The 24,493-nt window shown below is 38.9% G+C and overlaps 1 protein-coding gene across 2 annotated transcripts in view; it reads left to right on the top strand.

Annotated features, from left to right (window-relative positions):
* The first annotated feature begins 875 nt into the window (after positions 1 to 875).
* CNTNAP4 (contactin associated protein family member 4) overlaps positions 876 to 24,493 on the top strand; it is a 238,827-nt gene continuing 215,209 nt past the window's right edge. For both annotated transcript variants that reach the window (XM_032325430.1, XM_032325431.1), the window contains exon 1: positions 876 to 1,106. In XM_032325430.1, coding sequence (XP_032181321.1) covers positions 1,022 to 1,106 — 85 coding nt within the window. In that variant the 5' untranslated portion in view covers positions 876 to 1,021. The remainder of the gene's footprint in view (positions 1,107 to 24,493) is intronic.

The following is a 24,493-nucleotide window of genomic DNA, read 5'->3' on the forward strand; positions in this document are numbered from 1 at the left end:
GTGTGCCTGTGTGTGTGTTGGGGGGGGTCCCCTTCAGTATCCCATCATTCTTCTTTTTGGGCCTTTAGGGAATTGTTATTGAAGAATTTGTAGAATGCAGCTGCCTATTCACAGCATGATGTATTCATCAAAATAAATCTATCCAAAGCGTTCAATTTGGGGATTTGGCCTCCTGATGCACTAAAATAAGAAATGTTAATTTCTTGCAGACTATTACCAGATGATTCTAAATATCTGCCAAACAGGAATGTCTGTTTCCTTGGGAGGAATTTCCATAATAAAATCCTGGCACCGTCGCTGAAAAGGATAGTTTTATATAAACAGAGAAAAACAACAGCAAGTATTTTCCCCGAGGACAGTTTTAGCTACAGTTTACCAATACGGCTTAGTTATTTCTGTCTTCTTTTATGCTTTTGTTTTGAAACATAACGCAGTTTTACCTGGACGCCCTCCCTCATATTCAGGAATGAGCTCAGTGCGTTGACTGGCTCCGCTAAAGGCAAGACCTCCGGAAAATCGGGAGGCTCCACCGCCTCACCCCTTCCCCCAGCCACATCTCCAGAGGGGAGAAAGGGTTAAGGACTGTTGGAGAATAGCGGGGCGGGGAGGGAGCCCCGAGGAGGCCCCGGAGCAGCAGGCCCCGCCGGCAGGTGCAGCTTCCAACAGCGGCCGCAGCAGCGCGCGGTGGGCTCCGAGCGCCCCTGTGAATTTGGAGGAGGGACCGCGGCCACAGTCGGGGACCGCCGGCGAGGAGTGGGCGTGGCCTCGTCGCTGTGGATGCTTGTTAGGAAAGATGCTGGGAGCCTTTCACTGAGGAGTCAGGGCTGTGTGTGTGGGGGGTGTGTGTGTCTGTGTGTGTGCCTGTGTGTGTGTGTCTGTGTGTGTGTGTGAGAGAGAGAGAGAGAGAGAGAGGAGAGGAGGGAAGGAAGGAGATCGACGGAGAGACCCAGAGGTGCTGGAGACCCAGACAGCGCTGGGAGAGCCACTCAGGATCTTTTGGGGGAACCCAACAAATGTGAACATGGGGTCTATCACCGGAGCTGTCCTCAAGACGCTACTTCTGTTATCTACTCAAAATTGGAACAGGGTCATAGCTGGGAATTCCTGTAAGTATACAGCAAATGATTTAAAACTTGCAGGGGTGGTAGTGGTGGGGGGGCTCTCTGCAAAACTTTAATTCTGTTTTTTTTTTTAATTCATTATTATTTGCAACTGAAATTGCTGCAAAGCATATTGTTATAAATGAGCCTCCCTTAAAAACCTTGCAAATATGACTGGCTTTACACACGTCTTTCCTCCTGATCTGGTCAAAATATGCAAAGTGTCATTTCCTTTCTTTTTTGGCCATAAGCAGGCTCTTATCCTTCCGTCTTTGAATATTCATTGAGAGAGCTCAAGTTCGAGTAAAACATTACATTAGCATCTTAACCAGGGAATAGCCTGTGAATGTCTTCATTTCTTCCTCCTCAAGGATTACTGAATTTTATTGGAATTATGTGTATCAGGAAAACAACTGGCAGACTTTACCTTATGCTGCATTAGCTTGGATTTCTGAAGTTTGCACTGACAGACTGATAGCTGACTGCATCTTTAAATAACTGAGAATAACTGAAATGTACTGCAGAATTCAGGAGCAAAACTGGCAGAGTGAACCCCAGTATTAAGAATTGTGCCCTCACTCCTAAAGATTTGAGTACTCTTGAAAGAGGGGTCTTCATCCCTACATTTTGCTGAAGGAAAAATGTTTACGTGATTTTTCAAAAGTATGAATTCTTAAAAGCATTATTTTTAACTTTATGCATTTATGATTGGATGTTCTCGGTTAATTGATTCGGGGAAGATTTATCAAGACCTTATTTCTTATTTAAGTATCATTCAATATAATTTGGCAGAACTCCCTTCATCCATGTTTTATTAGAGATAGAAAAGTTTTAGAAGTTGTATTTGGGTTAAAATCCCCAAATGGGAGGTTCCCCCCTCCTTGACGAATGATAAATAAGCCCTGTAAATTCAACTTTTTACCTCTTTCTCTGATTTAAAAAGAAAAGCTCATTTGCTTTTCCAGAAAGGGCTATGAGGCCTATTCAGGAATTGATGTTGCTGTTGCTGTATAACCAGGGTTAGGTTTGGGGCTACAAATAAGCCAGTAATCAGGCATTTGCTCCCGTGCATCCCTTGAGCACACTAAAGCACTTTGATGTGGGAAAAACATGATGAATGACCCTCTGGCACAAGTCAGATGTCCATTTACACCGCACGGGCTCCTGTGATTTCAGGTTCCCATGCATATTAGCTCATAGACTGGCATGGTGTATCCATCGCTCTGCAAGAAGAGAACACCCTCCAGATGCTGCACTGTGTTTCAGACTCGGTTTTCATTTGGTTGTTTAAGAATTCCATGAGACAAGAAAATTTACCTGTTTCCACCTGGTCAGAATCTTGGAAGGCTGTAATGGTAGCTTTTGACAAGCATCGCAACAAACAAACAACAACTAGACAGACACACACACCACACCCATGCACACAAAGTTTTGTTGAGAAGGCTTAAGTAATTCATCGTCCAACTACAGAAGTTCAACAAAAAAGGAAGGCACTAGAGGTCACTCTTACAATGGAAAGCACATCACTTGAAGCATCCTTCCCTTCAGAAAAGCAGAGCTGAAGTCTGGCCTAGACACAGTCATGCCTTATCAAGGCACTGCCTATATTTGGGTTAATAATATATGAGTATGATTGATATCTGTTTGATTGATAGTCGTTTATGTTTGTTTGCTTGGAGTCCAATAAAAGGCAGATAGACACTAAATAGTTTTTATTTGTAATAGATCTTTTTAGTGAAGGGCAGAGGAGCTGCTGAGACCTGAGGAAAGCAGAATATTCAGTAGTGCTGGGCTTCTGGCTGACACTTTAAATTTCAACCCAGGTTCTATATTCTCTCAGCTTTGGTTTGTTTGTGAAGTGGTTTAATGTTCTTCTAGATACTAGAAAAACTTATAAGAACCTGTAAAATTTTAAATTACTAGGAATTATTTAAATACTGAAGTTGGAGTTCTTGGTTACCATATATTGAGTTACCATATATTGAGTTGACAGTTGTTAGAGTGTCAAAAATGCAATTAAGTGCCCTCATCTAATTAAAATTGTATTTAATAATTTCTTGTTAACATCATTTCATATGTTTTGCAATAATACATATGAGAAAAATTTCATTTCCCAATTTTTGTTTTATTCTTTAGCACTTAGTGGGTTTTTTTTAATTTTTAATTTTTGGTTGGAAGCAATTTTAATTTTTGGTTGTTACTAACAAGGCACTTCATATGTTTTTATCTTGTTTGGAAGAACAAGTATATATGTTTACTAGCAAGGCTGGGATTTGATGTATGGACAAGTGACCATCAACCAGCATAAGTATTTTTATTTTTTTGTATTTTTCATTTTTTCAACATAAGCATTATAAAGTCAACACCAATAATTCTTCTGGACAAGACTTTGTATTAAAACATGAATCAATCTTGAATACCAATGTTAAAGTCAGGGAGAATTGAATATAAATAAATAAAATTAAGGGTCATTGTCCTAGGTGAATACAAAGACCTTCTCCCTTTATTTACAGCTGATTCACCAAGAGCAAATCTGTTCTCCACTGAGTCAGCCCAAGACTACCCAAGGCTGTCAGTGTGAAAGCTTTCGTGGGACAGCACTCTAAACTAGGAACAGCTCAGGGATTAGGTGCATTGTAATTTGAATGTTAGTTGAGCAAAATCAATCAACATGGTAACTTTACATTGGAAGGATTCTGTGCAAATAAACACATGTCTGTATACATGTTCATGTGTATGTGCATGTATATATACGTAAATAAATCTGTATAAACCACCAGACGCATGTGCTCACGCATATTTGGTGACTCTGCTCACTCCTCACCTGTCTACAGATGAGATATGTTGAATGGGCCCCATCCTTTGTCAACTAGCGCCCTACTGGACATTTCAAAAGCAGTGAACCAGCCCCAGGTCTTTCTCCTTTGCTCTGGTCAAGACAAGCGTGTTGAGGTGTTCCTTTCAGGGAAGTTTAGAGACAGGTCCTTCTGGAAGAGCTTGCTCTGTGATGCGTTGTACAGACTGTTGGTTTCTTCACTTGCTCCCAAGAGACTTGAGTTGTGAGAAGGGAGATATCTATTTTTATAATTACTCTTATGGACCCACGGTTTCTTGCTCAACATGAAGGTGTTTTTGGAAAAGTTGACTCACCACAAAAGAAGGAACAGTTGTATGGACTAAGGCAAGTAAGAGTCTTGCTGTTATTTTTACTTTCGCAGATCATGTGATGAAGGCTTCCTGGCATCCTACTGAGTCTTACTCTCAAAATATTTAATGCTCACCAAGTAGCTTTTGAATGACTTAATTAGAAGTTAAATTCTTTCTTTTATCTAACTTAATAAAAGGTTTATCTGAGATCTACTCTGACAGAAGCATGGAAAGGGTATGTTAAAAATCAGCAATAGATGAGGGTAAATGCTTGAGTGGATCATCACTCTTGTAGGGTCCGGGCTCCAATGTGAAATGCAACTGGACAGATTCCGGAATTGTTAAAACTCAACCTTGCAATTCTTTCCTGAAGCTTCCTACTTTTCCTCCTTCTCCCAAGAATTTCTGCCCATGGCAAAAAACAATTAGACTGTAATAGCAGAGTACTGATGAAATATAATGATATGATACAATGCATGAATAGGTGACCTTTGGACACACAGGTGAACTTGCACTTTGACTTACTTTTCTAACAGCGTCACTGATTTGTTTTCTTCAGTTTAGTGCCTTCTCCCCACTTCCGACTGCGTGCATCCCAAATAATTTCTGATTAGGGCCGTCTCCAGCTCTGGGTATGACACAACTCATACCTAACATAGGGCTCAAAAATAGGACTTTCACAGCACTCATAGGGCTCACTCTTAGTAATGAACATTATTGTCTTCTAAAATTTTGGAAATTGTGTCAGATATCAACAGTTCCTTTAAGGGACCCAATCTTTATATCAAGATCGAGTTAATTTACTTCTTCAGGGAAAACAGTAGAAATGCGTAACATCAATTGTAAGATAATGCAATATTTACCTCAGAGGTTGGCCACATGTGGCCCACTGCCTTGTTTTGTAGAATCGGTGAGCTGAGAGTCATTTTTCTAATTTTAAATGTTTGGGAAAAAAAAGTTTTAACAAATGTTTGGAAAAAGAATTCTTTGCAGCACAAAAAAATTAAATGAAATTTGAATTTCGGTCATCCATTCCTGTCATTAGTAGACCTGTGTGGCAAAAATTTGTATGCATTATTATTATATTTTGCATTTTATCAACAAAATTTTCTTAAAATTGGTCTCCCTCTCTTGATATAAAGATCTTCATAATATTCTTTACTCTCTGGCTTTTATAGGAAAACACCCATGGATTTAAATAACATACAATATAATGGTGACACATGGGTAATATATAAATTATACTGCTATGATGAAATTTAGTCTTAATTATTTAGCACAGAAATACATACTTATGGAATTGTGGTACTGAAAGTAATTACTAGGAGGTATAACAGAAGAGACCTTCAAATCAGTATCTTCCTCATATGTTTCTTCTTAAAGACTTTATTGTTCAGAGATATTATTTCAGTGGGTGTGAATTACTTGTAACTATTTGTAAAGCTTCAGCAGTTTTGGTTGCTAAAGGAGCACCTTCAATCTCAAGTAATCTGTTAATATAAGAAGTTCAATAAAGTGTGTAAGTAATTGCATCTCAGATATTTCAAATGAAAATTCTGTTGTTATTTTATACTTTCATGAGTGTAAATTATCCCATTCCATACTAATCAGAAACTTGCATTTGGAATCACTGATTGTATGAGGGAGATGATCTTACTGGAAGAGTATTCTCGTCCCTATGACATTTATAGTAGCAGCTTCCTACAAACTCTGAAATTGGCGAACTTTCTAGAATAAGTTAAAAAAATAGACTTTCATTTAAACACTGCCCACTGAGAATTCATAATAACTAGGCAGGTGCCGTTCACCTACTCGTGCCAACATAATTAATTTTTATGTAAATGTCTTGTCCATTTGGAATTGTATTTCCTTTTCATTTCCAAGAACTGATCATTGGCCTCATTTTATTTACACTACCCTGTTTAATGTGGGGTTTCTTAAAGTTTAAGTTAAAAATATGATGGAATATAACATTTTACAAGTTCTTTTCATCGAAATTCCATGGTAACTTTTTTCCCTGAAGTAAATGGCCATGTGTTAACATACTTTATTTTTCATAATTCTGTTAATTTTAATGGCTCAGCTCTAATGAAGATTTCTGTCTTATCAAAAAACCAACTTCCAAATCAAAGACAGCCAAGGATTGTCTCATAGAGCTCACTGAAATGTGACATTTTCTGGGTGTCAGCAGGAACTGTAGTGGGGTTCATGACTGTCCTCTGTGAACAGATGATGAGGGTCAGGGATACCTGCCATTACATGGCTCTGAATTTTTTTTTACAATAGATTATCAGTTTTGCTTTATAAATATCTGTATTTCTCAAGTTGATACCATATTTAGAATTTGAATGACTTTTACTTCAGATAAATCAGTACTAGGGCCTTAATATTGTCAACTGATGAATCCCACAACCTTTAGGTTGCCAGTTAGTAAGTTTATCTAAGTCCTCCAGCCTCCTTTTAAAATCTTTCTTTCCTTCTTAGTGTTGAAAGTTCACAGACCCACCCAGCTCCCGAAATCAGTGGAAAGAGTAGTGAAAGCTTATCCAACATTGTTATGTTCACCCCAGATATGCATATTTAGATAGGTAGTGAATATCTCTGGTGAAATATTAAATAACGCAGGCTTTGATCTGATTTTTTCCGTGGGCTGGTATTTCAATTCTTGCTTAGCTTAATTTTTAAAAATTTTTATTGATTCAGGAATTTTGTCCTCCATAACCTTTTTAGTATTTGTTGAGAATCATTGCTGTTTTTCAAGACAAGTATGATGGCAAAGGGGAGACCTGTCGCAGAATATTTGCTTAAAATAGGACGTGTTTCAAGAATGAACTACATTCATGTAGTGAAATGAGCTGTGTTGCGGTAGTGGTGGAGCGAATTCTCATAGAATTTATGGATAATTGTTTTAATGGGTATTTCACTTAGACATTTTTAGAAATACCCTTTAATAAGCAGATCTTTAAAAACAGGTCTCGAATTGTAGGATTAAATGCTAAGGTCACTTAAAAAGGAAAATCTCAGAAAGAGAAATAAGTGCCCCAAACTAAATGCAGACAAAAACTTTGGAACTTTAGGAGACCATGTGACTATCACTGAAAGTCTTTCCTTTTTTTTTTTTTTTTTTTCCTGGTAATCAAGGTTGTAATTTATTTTTACAATTGAGATATGTATATCCTTCTTACATTGGCATTTAAAGAATATGTTAAATTCTTTTTTCGAAATTCATTTAGCTGACATGTAGTCCATCACTAGTTTCAGATGTAGAGTTCAACAATTCAGCAGTTGCATATAATACCCCATGCTCATCACATCACATGAAATTGATGTGAAAGGACTTTTTAAGAAAGTCTTTCTTAAAGGTAGAATGAATTCATCAAAAAGCCTCAATTAACTAAATAATCTTAAAGAAATTTTTACCTTGGAGATTAATATTGTAATTTGAAGGCTTTGAGAGTTTAAAAAAATATTTAAAATTTCTTAATAGTTTACCCATAACTCTAAATTACAGTAAATTGTACTTCTAAATAATGGAGGTGTCATTGACCATTGGATTATCTTTTTGACTGCTTTTTTGGGGGAAACTCTGGTGCCTAAAATTTCAACACTCAAATTTCTTCAGTGAGTTCTAGAGCTGTAGTTGTTTCCTGTTTCCTGTGCTTCGAGTAGTTATACATGTATGTATGTATGTATGTGTGCATGTGTAATTTTTTATTTGACTTCTAGAACCAACTTTCTTTGTTTTTAGTCTTTGAATTTAGACCCTCTACAAACTGATTGCCCCAGGTCCATGTAGTAAAGACCAAATCTGATACTCTACTTCACAAGTAAAGATATTTTTTTTCCCAGTGATTTCTGGACAATAAAGTTTTTGTCAGAATGTTTTTGCTAAGGTGTTCGGGTACATGAACTGTTATGTACCATGTACACTATTACATAATGGTAAGGAATGTACATGTAAAATCTATTACAATGTATCATTGTTTTCATTCTTTTGAGGAAAATTGATATTTGGAAGAGGAAGAGTATGTGTTTGGTTTGGGGCTTTTTTTTCCCTCCAATGAATTTTTGTATGGTTCACAGAAAAGTGGTACTCTGGTAATAAAAGCAAAGATAAAGCATAACAGGAGGTAAAAGTGGTCTGTTTATGTTACAGTTAATGAGTCATTCCAATGTAATAATTGGAAAAGTGAGTGAAGCTTGAAAACATTTGACATTTTAAGTAGTTTAAAATTAGTAACTATAGAAGTTTTTAATGCTATAAGTATTTAATAGAACAGTGATGAAATTTACCTCTAAGGTGTTTAAATCACAAAAGAAAAAAATGGTATGATATGTATCAGTTGGCTATAGCTCTAATTACTTTTTTTATTAAGTACCTCTCATTACTTGGCAGTGCTCTAGAATAAGATATTATGTGCTTCTGAATCATAAAAGACATATTTGTTTCTGTAACTTTTTTTCCCTCACTGGCAATTATGGTACTTACAACTGAGGTCATAGGTTGATATTAGTTTAGAAACAGCATGTAAATATATAAATTCACCTGCCTTCCTAAATTGCATTTATTTTATAGTTTCAAAGCAAACTATAACCTATAATCTTATCACTGACTTACTCTGCAGTTATAACCTATATAGAGAGATTTTTTTAAAAATTCCCTTTGAATAAGGGCACCGAAAAACTCTTTTTGGACTTGGTCACAAGCTTTGGAGTTGGTAGATGCCTGGGTGACACTGAATAGATATCTGAACTGAATGGCTCACAACTGAGAGCCCCACAGTTTGCTATCAACCTGACCTTTGCTGTATCAGACCCAAGAGAGAGATTTTGGGGAAAATTTGAGAAAGTTAAATTTCCCTCTGGGCTAATAGTTGTGCTCTAAGAGATTGAATATCTATCTATCTTTAAGACATCTTTAGTTTTCAAAGATAATGATATGTATCTGTCTTTTTTTAAACAATTTTTTAATTAAAGATTTTATTTATTTGAAAGAGGGAGAGAACAAGTATGAGCAGGGAGGAGGGGCAGAGGGAGAAACAAACTCCCTAGTGAGCAGGGAGCCCAACACAGGGCTCGATTCCAGGGTTCTGGGATCATGACCTGAGCCGAAGGCAGATGCTTAACCAACTGTGCTAACCAGGTGTCCCGTGTTTGTCTTTTAAAATCAGATCAGCAGATAGCCAAAGAGAAGGAAGGAGCTAAATTGAAACTGGTCTGTAGGGGAAATGAGTTGCTAAGATGAAATTATCATATTGTGTGTGTGTGTGTGTGTGTGTGTGTGTGTGTGTGTGACACACTGTCATGCATATGTTGGAAGATACTGTTGGTGGAAATTGGGAACGGTCCATATTGGCAGAGAATTGGAAAACATTGTCCCTGGGTGGCACATTTTTAATTAAGTAGTGTTGGAATATAGAATAAGATTATTTCTTAGTTGCTACCATACCAGAATAATCTCTGGTATAGTTTTAAAAAACAGTATATGGGGGCACCTGGGTGGCTTAGTTGGTTAAGCGACTGCCTTCAGCTCAGGTCATGATCCCACAGTCCTGGAATCGAGCCCCACACTGGGCTCTCCCTGTTCTGTAGGGAGCCTGCTTCTCCCTTTCCTTCTACCTGCCACTGCCCTGCTTGTGTGCTCGCTCACTCTCTCTCTCTCTGTCAAATAAATAAATAAATAAATAAATTAAATTAAATAAAAAACCAACCAGTATATGGGATTAAAATTTAGCAAGAGGTCTTTCTGAATTCAATTTAAACTCCTCCCAAACAGAGGGGTAATATTGCCATTTTGTGATCCCAAAGTGCTTTATTTTTTAGGATATGACATGGAGATCTCAGGGACCCCAGCATTTAACTCAACTTCTAGCTAATCTTTCTGAACATGACAATGAAGGCAAAAAATGGGGGAGAGATTTTGGCTTAAACACCGCTAGATACATTGAAGCAGAATGTAACTCTCAAAGACAATGCAATGAAGACACTGGTACCAAGAGAAGGGCATTATAAACAGAGTTTAACATTGTTCACATCATTCGCTTTTATCTCTCAATTTTGGCTGATATTGAACAAAAAGAATCTATCTCCAAGATAGATATTCCAAGGCGGGAAGCTGCATGAAAGCTAGTGATCCTCATAATTAAGGATTTATAATACATATTTACATTTGCCATGTTTTAGATGCTTAGGACTTAATTAAATGAACATTGCTGAAATAAAAACAATTCTATCTTAAGTGGTGGTGAGGGAATTCTGTGCAAGGTTATAAAGCTGCTCAGATAGGCTCTTTGGTTCCATTGCGTGTATGATTTCTGTGCTTATTTGAAGTGTTGTGCTTTAACATGGAGCCTGTGTTGTAATCCTGTTAGGAAAACGTCAGGTGCCTGTAAAATGTCATAGCACAATCTTTTAAGTATCATAAGATGTGTAGCCTTTCCTCATACAAACGAAAGAGAGGATGCTTTGGGAAAGGAAGCAGATTATGGTTAAGAAAGCGACGAGCAAGCATTGAAGATAACATTTGGTTTCCTAAACTCACAGCATCCTATAGGACCTAACCTCCAAACAGAACACAGTGAAATAAAATATTTCATAGTCAAATACCCATTAGAGAAATGGAAAAAGTAGGCTCATAAAAATCTGATGTGGAGTTTTAGGTACTAAGAATAAAATGATGATCACAATGATTTGCTATGCTTGACATATAAAACAGCCATTTGCTGATGTGGCTTTGTAAATGACCACATTCACTTCTTGAAAGCCTTGCTATGTGCTTGCCTATGGAATGGTTTCTTTCCATCTCTCTATTTAGATACATAGTTGCAACATGTTATAGATGAGCATGGAAAGAATGTATATGTAGTATATGTAGTGGTATTAATCACTGAAACATTCTCTAGAGAAGATGCTGGCAGTTCTCTGATTTTCTGAGTTAGCAGAATGGGGCCTTGATCATTTTCCCTTTTTCCTTCTTCTGGATACAGGGATGATCAGGCTGTGGCATCTGTCATCTTCAGGATTGCCAGGGTTGATTTGGCTGGTAGGACCGGCGCAGCAGCTGTCTCCTTCTCTCACGACTTCCTGTGACTTCCATTCCTTCCATTTCACATCATGCATGATTTTTAAATACTGCACGTATTATTGTATTTTTAGGTGAGCCTGCCATAATGCATTGATATGTTTCATCAGTTTTTAAGGTTTTATCTAAAAAGAAGGTAACTCCTGCCTTGTAGCTCTATGAAATATTTTATTTCACTGTGTTAGGTGCTTTCAGTAATAAGGTCAACCTTATTAGCATAGCAAGGGAGTATCTTCCTCCTCTGTATTTGCTGATGGCTCCACCTTTGTCTCTTTCACAGTGCTGCCCCTCCCCATGTCTTCTGGCCTCTATTGTCTGGCCTTTACATCCGCTGGGTTTTTTTTTTGCCTTTTTTGCCAGACGGCCATCAATCCCTTCCCCTTGAATCCTCCTGGAAAACGTCTACCTAAAGCAAGCCTGACCTCCTTCCTGTACGGAGCCTTTCCTGATCAAACCATCTCAGCTGTCACCATCTTGGCAGAATCTCCAGAGCACCCTAAGTGTTCGCCTGTTCCTGCCCTGATCATAGACTCTCAAACTGTATTTTTCGAGAATATGTCTCCTTTACAAAACGGTGAAATCTTTGAAAGGCGAAGGTATTATTTTAATCATTTCTGTGTCTGTAACACCTGGCACAGTGCCTGGAGAGAAGAGGATATTCAGTAAATGTGGAAAGAATATACCAAATGGTGGCTTATCTGTAATTTTTTTTTTCAGTTGAAACACCAAAAAGAGAGGAGATGAACAGAATCAGGCTAGAGAAACTGGAGCACTGTGTATTATTTTAATGATAAAAAAGTCATTTTTAGGGACCCCTGGGTGGCTCAGTCGGTTGGACAACTGCCTTCGGCTCAGGTCATGATCCCGGAGTCCCGGGATCAAGTCCCGCATCGGGCTCCCAGCTCCACGGGGAGTCTGCTTCTCCCTCTGACTTTCTCCTTGCTCATGCTCTCTCTCACTGTCTCTCTCTCAAATAAATAAATAAAATCTTAAAAAAAAGTCATTTTTAGGTAGGGGACCACTTATTTTTGTTGTTGTTGTTGTTTTTAATTTTTTTGGATTTTGTATTTATCTCTATTAGATTTCATTTAGGTAGGCTGAGTACTTTATTCTGATCTGTCGTAATTCATTAGGATCCATACTGTCATGGCCAACCGACTCTTATTGGCTCTCCCGCTCCCTCCCTCCTTCCCTCCCCCCTTTCCTATGTAGAGCAAATATAATCTGATAGGCTGGTATCTCCCATCATGTTTGGACTGAGGACCTCAGTGAACAGGCAAACACAAAATACATCATGAGCCTAAACTGGAAGTGCATCTGCCCCTGTCCAGGCCCTCCTTGTGCCTCTCCATCTCTGAAGCTGCCACAGGATCTCCTCCAGTTTGGAACTTGTGCTGAAATCTTGTCCCCACACTCTGGAAAGAAATCTCCGATTTCTTCATCTGTCTTGGTCTTCAGTTCCTTTATGTTGGCTTGTATTTTCTTTTTTCCCACTTAAAGACTTTTTTTTCCTTTACGGAGGGTAGAAGAAAAATAAAATTAGTTCTCTATTTTTAAAATTTTCATCATTAACTTTATAAAGAGTGTAACCACAGCTTCCTGGTGCTTCTCTCGCCTGCAAACATACGCAGCACTTTTCTTCATTGTCTGTAGCTACGTTTATAAGCATTTGTGAGTTCCAAACTTCTTTTTTCCTCTTTGAATTGTACACATATTCTTTCTGTTCATTTCCTGTAACTCTTCATTACTCTTTTTAGATTCCTGTCATGTTTCTAATTCCTCATTGTGTACCTTTGTGATTTTCATTGCCAGATTTGTAGAGTTCATAGCTTTCCGTGTGTGCTGACATATGTTATCATTCATATTGGCAAATATTCCTTTTGCGTTGGGCTCTGTAGACTCTAAGGTGGTGGAGGCAGGCATTACTATTATTATTTTACAAACTAGGAAGTGGAAATTTAGGAGGTACTTCCAAAGTCGTCTAGTAAGGAAGAATAGAACTAAAGACTTGGGCCCAATGTCAGTGATGGTAAAGGCATTGCTCTTTGAGATGGAACACATTCATCTTCTCCATGAGCCTTTGAAATCACCTCCCCTGTGTGTTAGAACCCACACCACCTCTTCTCAAGGTTCCGTCTCTGGCATGATCAATTATAAGGTGACATGCTTACTTTCTTCTAAGGATTCTGTCACTTACATTTTATTCACAAGCTCTTCCTTCCTCTTCAGCATGAAATGTTAAGCATTTCTCAGCATATATAACCATAAAATATCCTACTCTGAATGTCCATTGACTCCCCTTGCTCCTTGGTACCGGAGACCTACCCACTCAGTCTGAATTTCTTCCTTGAGTCAACAATTCCAAGAACAGGTCGTAAGGGACTGAAAAAGCTCAAATGACCAAGAAAAACCAACTCCTTTCTGCAAGCTTGCAACACTGTGTGACCCGGGCATTCTGCCAGTGTTGTTTCTTTCTCTATTAAATCCCTCTCCTTGCCCATTCCCTTCTCCATTCCCTTTGGGCGTTGTATTAGTCTGTGGCGGCCGCCATAACAAATACCACAGGCTGGGGGGCTTAAACAACCGAAATTTGTTTTCTCCCAGTGCTGGAGGCTGGAACTCAAAGATCGAAGCGCAGGCAGGGTTGGTTTCTGGTGAGGACTTTCCTCGTGGTTTGCAGATGGCCGCCCTTTTACTGGGTCCTTGTGTGGCCTTTCCTCTGTGTGTGTGATCAGTCAGAGAGAGATCCCTGGTGCCTTTTCCTCTTCCTATAAGGACACCAGTCCCATCAGTCCCATCCCACGATGAAGGCCTGGGCTGCTGATGGGCGCTACTTTTATGAGCCCATTTAACCTTAATTACCTCCTTAAAGGCCCTGGATCTTGGCTCCAAATATAGTCACATTGAGGGTTAAGGCTCCAATAAATGAATTTTGAGGTGGGGGGGCACAATTCAGTTTGTAATGAGTGCTCTCCCTGTCTCAGCTGCCTGAATAAAGTAAATCTCTCGATATTTGGGAGAATTTTTGCAAGCTCAACAGCAGATACGTTGTTTTTACTGATTGAAACGTATCAGGTGAGTGACATCGTCTTCCGCTTGATTGCCTTTTGACACCCAGTGCGCTTCTCCATTAGCTCCTGCTGCCTGGTTGCAAGCTACCACCGTCCTGTCTCTTCTTTCCTTTTATCTGCGCCTGGTGCTCTCTACCTGTCTCCACCTGAGAGTTTCTGATATCTCTTAGAGGAGTGCATCTTAATGACACCAAAGATTGCCTTCCCATCATTTCACAATGGTTTTATAACTTCGAAGCAAATCATTTTCTTTGTGAGCATTATTCCGTTCTAAATTGTCCTTCCAACAAGTCTTAGAGATGTATAGGATGATAGTTTAGTTCCCTTTATTAAAAATCACCTCTTTATTTATCACCCACACTCCCACAGCTTTTATCACAAATGTTATTCTATCCCCCTCCAAATTACTTTCTCCTCCGTGTTGCCGAGCCACAGTTACATAGCGATTTGCTCTGTGTGTTTCTTGTGTCCCGTTCTCCAAAGTGGATTTTGCAGTTTGTTTTCTCTGGTGCTTTTCCTCTTTCTGTCTGCAAATCTCAGGCTCTCCCTTTTCATCCTGTGATCCTTCTATGTCTAGTCACAAACAAACAAACACGACGTAAATAAAATGAACAAACAACCATGATTCTAATAACTTTCTTAAATTCAATTTAAAATTTGTCTAATTTTAAATTTGTAGAATGCCCTCTAGTATTGGGAACTGGAACAGATGTTTTCCATACATTATTTCACTCAGTCTTAACACAGCATCTGTTCGCACCCGGTCGTTCCTCTTATGGGTGTTTTTCCATCCTCTCTAGTGCATTTCTCTTGTGGCTAAATAGTCTTTGAATTTATCTTTTTTTAATGGTTCGTAATAATCTATCAAGTGGATGCACTCTTATTTAAACGTTCCTCTATTTTGAACCAATTGATTGTTCATTGATTTATTTTTAAATTCTCCTACTCTACCAGTATCTGCTTGTACTAGTACTGGCGATCTTCAGATTCTCATAATTCTCTAATATCACAGTATCTGAAGCCATTTACAAATGTCAATGTCACAAACTGTTCAATTTCTTTTTCCCACTTTGGCAAAAATCTAAATTTCTTTTGGAAGGAGAAATTTAAAGCAATAGCTGTCTTACACACTTCCCTTTCCTGCTCAAGGATTTATAACACTTAAAGATGGTTCTCTGTCTCTTCTAGCAGTATCATTTGTTCAAGCATGGATCAGAGGAGGTGGGTAGAGATTGCCATGTCTGACAGATCTCAGAAACGCATCTGTCACCCTGCAGGAAACCGGCTCACTCATCAATTGGTCCTGTCAGTTATACACACCGCTGTCTCGTCTTGGCAGCCCTCAGCAGCACCACCAATCATCCCTACATGTGTCCCTCTCAGGAGCTCCATGCCCCTGGCCTCTGATGGGCTGCTGCGGGTGGAGGTTTTTGGTTGTAACCAGGAGCCTAGTGTTTTCTCCAGAAGGCATGAGTCACTGTTTACGGAAAGAACTTCTTACCTGCCATTTCACTCCTCCCTTGATACTGACTTTGATATCCTTCTGGTGTCTTTAGAGTTCTGTCTCTTTCTTTAGAAAGACTTAGGATTTCTTCTGTCTTTCTGAGAAAAATTTCAACATCTCACAAAAACAGACTAGTATTCCTCAATATTGTTCTTCCCTCTGAAATCAGGGAGAGCAGCCCATACTTAATGAAGATCAAATTGAAAAAGAAAACATTTCAGATTTCCAGTTTTGGATGGCCAACACCCATATGTTTGAGCCAGTTTTCCAGGGAATAGACAGGATTCTGTGAAATATCTGATATGTCTTTGAATGGCGCTCCTCATTAGTCCCAGCCCATTTCTAAAAAAGAAAAATATCAGAGGCATTAAGGGCACTTTGTGCTTCATTCTTTCTCTGACTGCTGACCCCTGTTCATCTAGCCCCGTTCTTTTTATAGTATGCCCAAAGCTCTTGAAATTTCCTGCTCCCTTGGTACACATAGCATACCACACCTTTAAATATCTGTTCTATCAAGCGAAGGAATGAGACTCCCATTTTAATAATATTTTATTTGATACAATTATGTTGATGAGATGCATTCTGGTTCCCTTCTTATCTTCCTGATTCCACAAGTAAAAAATACTAAGGGAAAATGTTTTATAAGGCATTAATTAATTGGCCTATAATTTGTACGATACATTTGTTAGGTGGACTTCTGTGACTCTGCACTTAAGGCAGTGTCTTACAAATATACCTTCATAGCTTGGAACTAATTGGATATTGTTGAAAATAAAGGTATTCAATCCCATATTTCATGTGCTTGACAAAATACCAGGTGAAATAGTACAAGCAAATGTTTAAACTTGGAGTTGAAATTTATTGCTTCGCCTAGAATGAACTATTTTTTTAAATTAAAAGACACAGTTGTTGCCCAGAACCAAATGAAGCATTTTTAGTGGAGTGTTTTGAACTGAAAGTTGTGATCAGTTTTGTACTTTACATCCGATAGATGCTTCTTAAGCTATATGTTCTTCTAAAAGCAAGAGATGGAAACAGAGTAAGTCCCTGCCTGTCTACCCAGTTGCCATTTCAAGGTATCTGCTTATTTCTAAACAAGCTCCCGATGTCATGCACAGGAAAACAAATATCAGAGTTACCCTAGGGTTCCTAGATTTCAGAGGCTGGGCAAGCAAATTATCCATCCATCCACTCAGACTCTCAAAGAGCTCCCCATGAGTTTTCTTGTTCTAGTCAGGGTAGTAGGATAAAATCACAACTCCCTGCATTCAGGGAACCAAAACCAAATGGGGAAGACAGAAAGACATGCCTTACAATATAATGAAAGGCAGACTGTGATAGATACTCTGCTTCAGTCTAAATTCCTGATGTAATGCCTTCTGATGTATTTGGTAAATCTTTGTTTACCTCTCGTGTGCCTCCTCTCATGTCCTTTGAAGATCAACAAATGACCAGTAGAAATGACTACTAGAATTGACAAAAGAGGAGTTCTTGTATTTCTTACTGACTTTGAGTTGATAGTTCGGGAATCTATCTCTACAAATTACACTGGGTGAATATGTTCCATGTTAAATGGACCCTGAAATTGCATGCTTTGGGACCCTGGTTATTTTTCAGTAGGCACTGATGATTCAGAGGATTATACCTAAGAAAGAAATGCTAGTTAAATATATTATAAAAATTCTTGGTGAAATAATGTTTACGATCCCCGGATGTGTTTGGTTTCATACAATAACTCTTCCCTGGGTTACACGATTGTTCCTTCAGTCTATTAAAGCATTTCTCACCCTTGTAATTTCTGAGGCCTCTTGGGGTTTCACCTTACCCTGCTCATTTTATTCATTTATTCACTCAACAAATATTTAGCATGCTACCTGTCATTACACATGTCTTCAGCATCAGTGGTTTTGAAATGTTAAAATGGTCACAATCAGTAACTTCTTGCCAACAACTGAGAATGGGAGTTCTGACTCCCAGATACATAATGCTTTTGAAATCATATTTTATGCCTAAGGTTTTGCTTTCCTTTACAGCGGAATGTACAGCACTGTTCAGGGTGCTGATAGGGTGACCAGTGTCCTTGCAGGCCATGGGCTCATTGCTGTTTTGGCCTAAAGCTCAGCTTTGTCACTTTCTGGTCCCAGAAAAGAGCACAGCACAGTGTGAGAGGCAAGACTTTTGGGTGGTTATAGGCAGAGCACCAGAGATAGCTATTTCACGAAGGACGAGTGGGAGAACCCGGAGGGAAGAGAAGGGACAAGCACACTCCAATGAGAATGAGCCCCGCAAAAGCACGGAGCATCTGAAGGCATCATCAACCATCCGGGACTGGCTGAGGGTGAGGAGTGGTTGCAGAGAAAGCTAAAGAAATAGTCATGAAGCAGTCCTGGGAAGTCCGAAGGATTTTATCTCTAAGGTCATCTTAATATTCTAAGTGTTAGCTGCACCTGTGCGACATTGATTAGATGTGTATTTTGTAAAGTTAGAACTCCTGGCAGTGTCAAGATGGGATTAACAAGGGAAAGGCAAGGCAATAGCGTCTAACCTGGAAACGTAGAAAACAGATATTTAGCTGGTGAATTAATTCACGTGAGAAGTAATAAGAGCTACGAAATAACCCAGATAGTGACAGAGGCCATAAGGAGCAGGCAGCAGACTTGTCCCGCGTGAGCATGAAAGACTGACAGGACACCCTGACAGATAGAACACAAGAGATACTTCAGAGCAAGGAGAGGTCGATTCCAGCTGGCGGTTTTCACTTTGGTTTTATTATAAATGTGTTTATGTTCCAGAAAGTATAATATGCAGTTCCTGTGTAGCTGCTTTCTTCCCGATGAAGGAATTTTAACTATCGTCATGTTTGTTTCTTTTCTTTTTCCATTCTCTTCTCCAACCTGCCTACAAAGATCATATTTAAATTTTCTCGAGATGGTGTGTGATATGTATAATGCAGTATTTTACAAAGATTCGTGCCATGGTGGCATACTGAGTAAAATCTTTCCGAGATAAGACTCATACAGAATACTTTCTGGCGTCACGCATGGCCGCATTTTAATGAAGTCTTTTACTTTTGGCAGGAACCAGAATATATCCTGAATTGAAGGTTTCATGGAGTGTTCTTCTTCCCTGTGACTGATAACCAGGAGGTTTTCTTGTCTCCCTCTCAAATACCTGCCCCTGCCCCACCCACCTGGCTCACATAGTAGAGATTCAATATTTGCCTCTAATGGTAAGAGGCTGAATGCCTATTCAGTGGAGTTGTTTAAATACTTCGGGACAAATACATTTTGCCCCGAAGTATATCCATCACTTAATGTGTAAGAAGAGGACACAGATAAAATGGAAGAGCAAAAGTTGATTAAAATTTTACAATATGCTCTTCAAGTTATGCTCAATTTAATTAAACATTTACCCTGTGCTTGCCCTGTTGAAGTGTGTACTAGAAAATAGGCCTGTAAAGATGTATAGACTCTGCTCTCAGAATGGAAGGGGGAGAGAGAGAAGAAAAATGGTACAGTTCATTAGGTGGTGCTAACTGAAACATTTTTGGATATGCCACATCATTTTGAACTCACTTCTTTTGCTGTATCTAAGGATTCGGAAGCCAGAGGTGAATTCTGTTGAATTGTTGACCATATTTGATATATTCCAAGCACTCAGAAGAGCTGAGGTAACCGCCCTTCCAGGAAGCTTCCATTCTCCAGCGTGTTCTGCGGTGTTACACCATCTCGTGAGGTTTAAAAATCTGTGACAGGAAGCATTTGAGGCTTTGAATGGCCCTCCACCGGCAGCTATTACATTTTAAAAATGTGTCCCTGGACATGTCCAGCTATGAAGAAAAACCCGGAAGGTTTTTACTCGACAGAGTTGTCAAGAAATAACCTTTACTGATGTGTGTGTGAACTCAGAGGACTTACTAAAAATGAGAAGGACACTTTTCTTTTAAAAAGTGTTTTAATATTTTAAACATCTGAATTTCAGGGCCAACCAAACCAGCAACTGGTCTTTAGAAAGTTGTTACAATTGATGATGCTATTTAGCTTGTTCTTCTTGGCCATTTAGATTTCAGCATTTGTAATACACTTATTTAATTTAAATGTTGCTTAAAACCAGCAAACATATACTCAGAATTCTAATAAGTAAGAATGTGCCCTGCCACTGGAAATGATCTACACTGCAAATAACTTGAGGTATTGAATGAGCTATAATAAAAGATGATTATTTATATTTATTTTTATTCAGCAACAATAATATATTTGATTTATTATGTTGTAGCTCTAAAAAACAAAGGACCTGTTCTTCCAGATGTGCATATTGTGGTTAATTTACAATGGAAATTAAATTCTTAGTACTAAGGAATGAGGTAGGAAGTTTATAGGAAGATCTTGATTCCAATGCAGTACTTAAACTTCCCTTAACTTAAATGAAATATATATTCTCAGGCTTAAGTAGTTAGTCGTTATGTCTTAAGCTTGTCAACATTTACTAGTCAAAAAGAAGCCCCCAAATTTATGATCAATCCATTGATTGGTCAGTGGATAGATATGCTTTCACTGTATTAATGGTTATATGTGAATCCTCCAGTGTGCTGTTGTCAGGTCACTTTACCCAAGAACTCCAAACAACTTGCCCTCTGTGATTTTGTATGGCATGTGCAAGCTATAAAGATGTCTGTTTTATATATTTCTTTAATAGTAATATTTGTACTAAAAGACCTGATAAGTCAGATGCTAACCTAGAATCCAGAAGTCATGTGTGCTGTCCTAGCCCCTCCTCTTCCTATCAGATGCCTCATCTTTTTCTGGTAACCCACAGCCAGAAACCCTAGGAGTCATTTTTCTCTGCTGCCTTCACCCATCTCTGCGAGTAGTCACATATTACTAGCTGTTTGTCTCTCAGTGTCTCTAACCCACCTCTTTTTCTTACTGCCACAGCCAGAAGCATGGGGCCTTTCCAACTACACCGTGGTGTTGAACATATAGACATGGACGGAAGTATGTGAGCACAGAATTTCAGTGTATTAATTATGTGTAAGAGTCTTACACAGGGTGCCCTGAGGATAAGGATGGCACTTGAGCCTGAGGAGGTCCACCAATGGCTCCTTGTATGGAGGAGATTCTAAGCTGATGGTCTCGCAGTGGCGCAGAGCAATGAACCTGAACAGAACTGCTCATTTAATCAAAATGTGATCATCACGTTTAACCAAAATGTAATGATCATAGAGCATTGATAGGAAGGGTTAATGGGACAAGAGGAAGTAGAGTTAAAGATGAGTTTAGAATAGATGCTCTGGGTTTTATGGAAGGCAATTCAATTATTTAGATGACTGCAGTCATGTGTGTAGGGGTAGGGTGGGAGGAGGGACAGTGCTGAGAAGCTGCCAAAACCTTACTTCTGGCCTCAATTCTCAATCTCCAAGTGGAGAAGTTCATTGGAATGTGAAATTCAGGCAGAAAGCCAATGAGTGAAGTGACCGCATCCTGGAAGTCACTGGGGCTACAGCCATATGAAGCTCTCCAAGGGCTCAGCTGCCTGCAGCCATACTGGCCAACTGGGTTGCCAACTAGTTCCAAGGCGATCACCCTTTTATAAGGTTTCTCATATGCAGACCCTTGGGATCTCTTTTTACCAAGCAAAGGAATGGAGCAAAAACCTGGTAGGGATTTTTAATTGCATCTATCACCATATTTTATCTTCAAAAAAGGTTGAATAAGCCATTTTTTTTGCAAGTGATGTCTAGAGCATCACTGATGCACATTTAAAGAAATGTCACCACAGAGAATATGTTCCGTTGTCCTTTATACAAAGAACCTCGCCTGTGCTACGTCGTGTCCACTCAGGACAGCATATTCAGTGTTCTTGCTCAAGTAACTTTTCGATGGCTTGGGCAACCAAGTGGGAGAGCTGTACTGGCGACGTAACGTAGTTGTTCAAAGTGAAGGTGCCGAATGGCACAAAGTCATAAGCCAAAGCCGTCAGCAGGAAGTTTAAATTCCTGACCTTCAAGTCCACATCTAGAAAATGGAGACAGTGTTTTCCTTCCAGGATTCTGGTAAGGATTTGATGTGGCTGGTCATAGCACATGCTACGTATAACTATGCCTGTTCTTAGCATTTTTCTCTAGAGGATGCCAGTTAAAATGTCTCTGGTACATTGGCACTGATCTGTTCATCTTAGTAATGCTTTAGCTGCTCTCCAAGAAGATGTCATAGATTAGACGCTATGACATATGTCAGGGAAGAATCCGAGTGATAGGTTGAGAAGATGGCATTTATACTGGAGAGGTGCGGGTGTGAACGAGTGAACAAATCCTGGGTCAACTCAGAATTTTGTAGGAACTAATGTGAAAGTGATAACTTCTGTACATGAAAACAAAGTAAAAGCTATACATGATTCTAATTCCAGAGAAGTGTGTGTAGGAAAAGTATATAAACAATTAGCTTGGAAAAAGAGAAAGATTTTGAAAGGCACTGCTAAGTTTTGTGTTGTGCTATGAGAGCTATCAGTTGTAAGTCATAGTAATCTTGAAAACCAGAATGGCATATCATGGCCACTTGTGATACCTTCAGTATATTCAAAGTTCCAAGGATTATTTTAAGCCTTTTATTTTAAGTTCTAAAGTCAAATGGCGACTCTCAGTATTTTAGTTTGTTAGTATTTTAAGTTCTAAAGTCAAATGGTGATTATTAGTATCTACTATTATTAGTAGATCATGGTGGGATATGCAAAGGAATGGAAATATGTATTTTCTATTTTTAAGTTATTTCTGATCTAATTTGAGGCATAGTACATATACCTAAGATAACATTAACAACTAATAGAATGGTGTTTGCCAATAATATGGGACCTCAGATACATTGAGAGACCAGGAAGTAAATGAGTTCCCAATATTTGCTATATTCCCAGTATTTGCTATATCATGGAGATTGCAGGATGTTGGAAGGGTTACAGTAGTTTTAGAAAGAGATGAAAGACCTAGAAGCACAAAGGGTGTGTCCTACAGTCTTGTCTAAGTCTTGGAGTCACATGTTTGTTAGGAGAGTTTACTTCCTTGCGCTTGAGGCCGTTGATTGTCTTGCTTGCTCTCAATCTGGGTCTGTTCTGAGCACCTAGAGGCGGGTGCTTACCATAACCTGCCAGTTTGCTCCTTCAAGGCTGGTGGGAGCAGTTTCACTCATGCTTCTTGTTTGTGTCTTTGACCTTTAGGATTCTTTGAAGGGCTCTCCTGATTAGGTCATGTCCACCCAGGATAATCTCCCTTTTTAGTAACTAAAAATTAGCTAAATTAGGGATCTTAGTTAATTAACAGCATCTGCAAAATATGTCTTGCCATTTAATGTAATATAATCACAGGAATGATATCCTATCATATGCACAGATTTTGCCTGCACTCAAGGGGAGAAGGTTATGTGAGGTATCTGTAGCAAGGGGCTGGAATTCTGGGGGCTGTCTTAGAATTCTGCCTTCTGAAGGATTCACACACTTGGCTATCTTTCCAGCAGAGAGCTGCCTGTGCCATGGTGCTACTTATATTTAAGGAGCTCAGGGGCTAGAGATATCCAGATGTCCTTGCAGGATCCTGTGGTTCTATAGTGAGGGTGTGGCCTTGTTGGGAAGAGGGAGGTTCCAGAGCTCAGAGAAGCTGTCAGCCTCTTCTCTTGCTGAGCAAACTCATATCTGCTCAGCCAGCTTTTAACTAAGCTGTCAAAAGCAGAGTGGGAATGTACCCCAAAGCCAGTCGAGCTTGTCCGTTGCTTGATTATGAAATCAAACACAATAATCTTAACCAATGAAATGGAAATATCCTCCATCTAATTTCATGTTATTACTCAAGGAAGGTTATTGTTTCTAGTTGGCTTAGTACCCTCTCTCCCACCCTTCGTTAGAAATAGCTGTTTATTAAAATTGCTTTACAGTCTCATTTATTAAAAAGCATTTATCTGCAGAAAAACTCCTTATCACTATGCAGCATTTCAGCCTTCATCTTTAAGTGCGGTATTTTGAGACACAAATAACAACTCTCAAAATAATTTAGTAATAAAATGGAGTATTTGCTCAGAAATGTCGAAATATCATCTAATATGACTAGAATAGGAATTGAATTGAGGCTTACTCAATTTTCCCTCTAGGAATCAAAGTCTAAAACATCGCAATTTCAGGTTGAAAATATCAGTTAATGGAAATAGCACACACTTAGGAGGTCATCATTGCTGTGAGTTCGTGCACATGTGATCTCGCTGGGCACAGCGTGAATGCTCCCGAACATTCTAATGACATCATCAAAGGTGTCCAAATGAAAAGATGCCCGTGTTCTCTGAATTCCTTTCCACTTTCCTTGGGAATTGTGGCCACTCAATTTCTGTATTATATGCAGTCTTAAATCCTGTTTCCCTGGAATAATAAATCTAAATCTAAATAAAAGAAAAGAAAATGTATCTAAAGCTTGAGGGATATAAAGAAAAATATGGCCTTTTGGAACATTAAAAATTGTTTCTTAATGGGAAACCAGTACATCACAAGGATGCTTTACTTCCTTTTTTGGGTTAGTAATTCTGTGCCATTTTCTTTTTTATTTTTTTAGAGGGTAGGA

Source organism: Mustela erminea, chromosome 19 (genome assembly GCF_009829155.1).
Source record: "Mustela erminea isolate mMusErm1 chromosome 19, mMusErm1.Pri, whole genome shotgun sequence".
In the NCBI taxonomy this organism is placed as follows: Eukaryota; Metazoa; Chordata; class Mammalia; order Carnivora; family Mustelidae; genus Mustela; species Mustela erminea.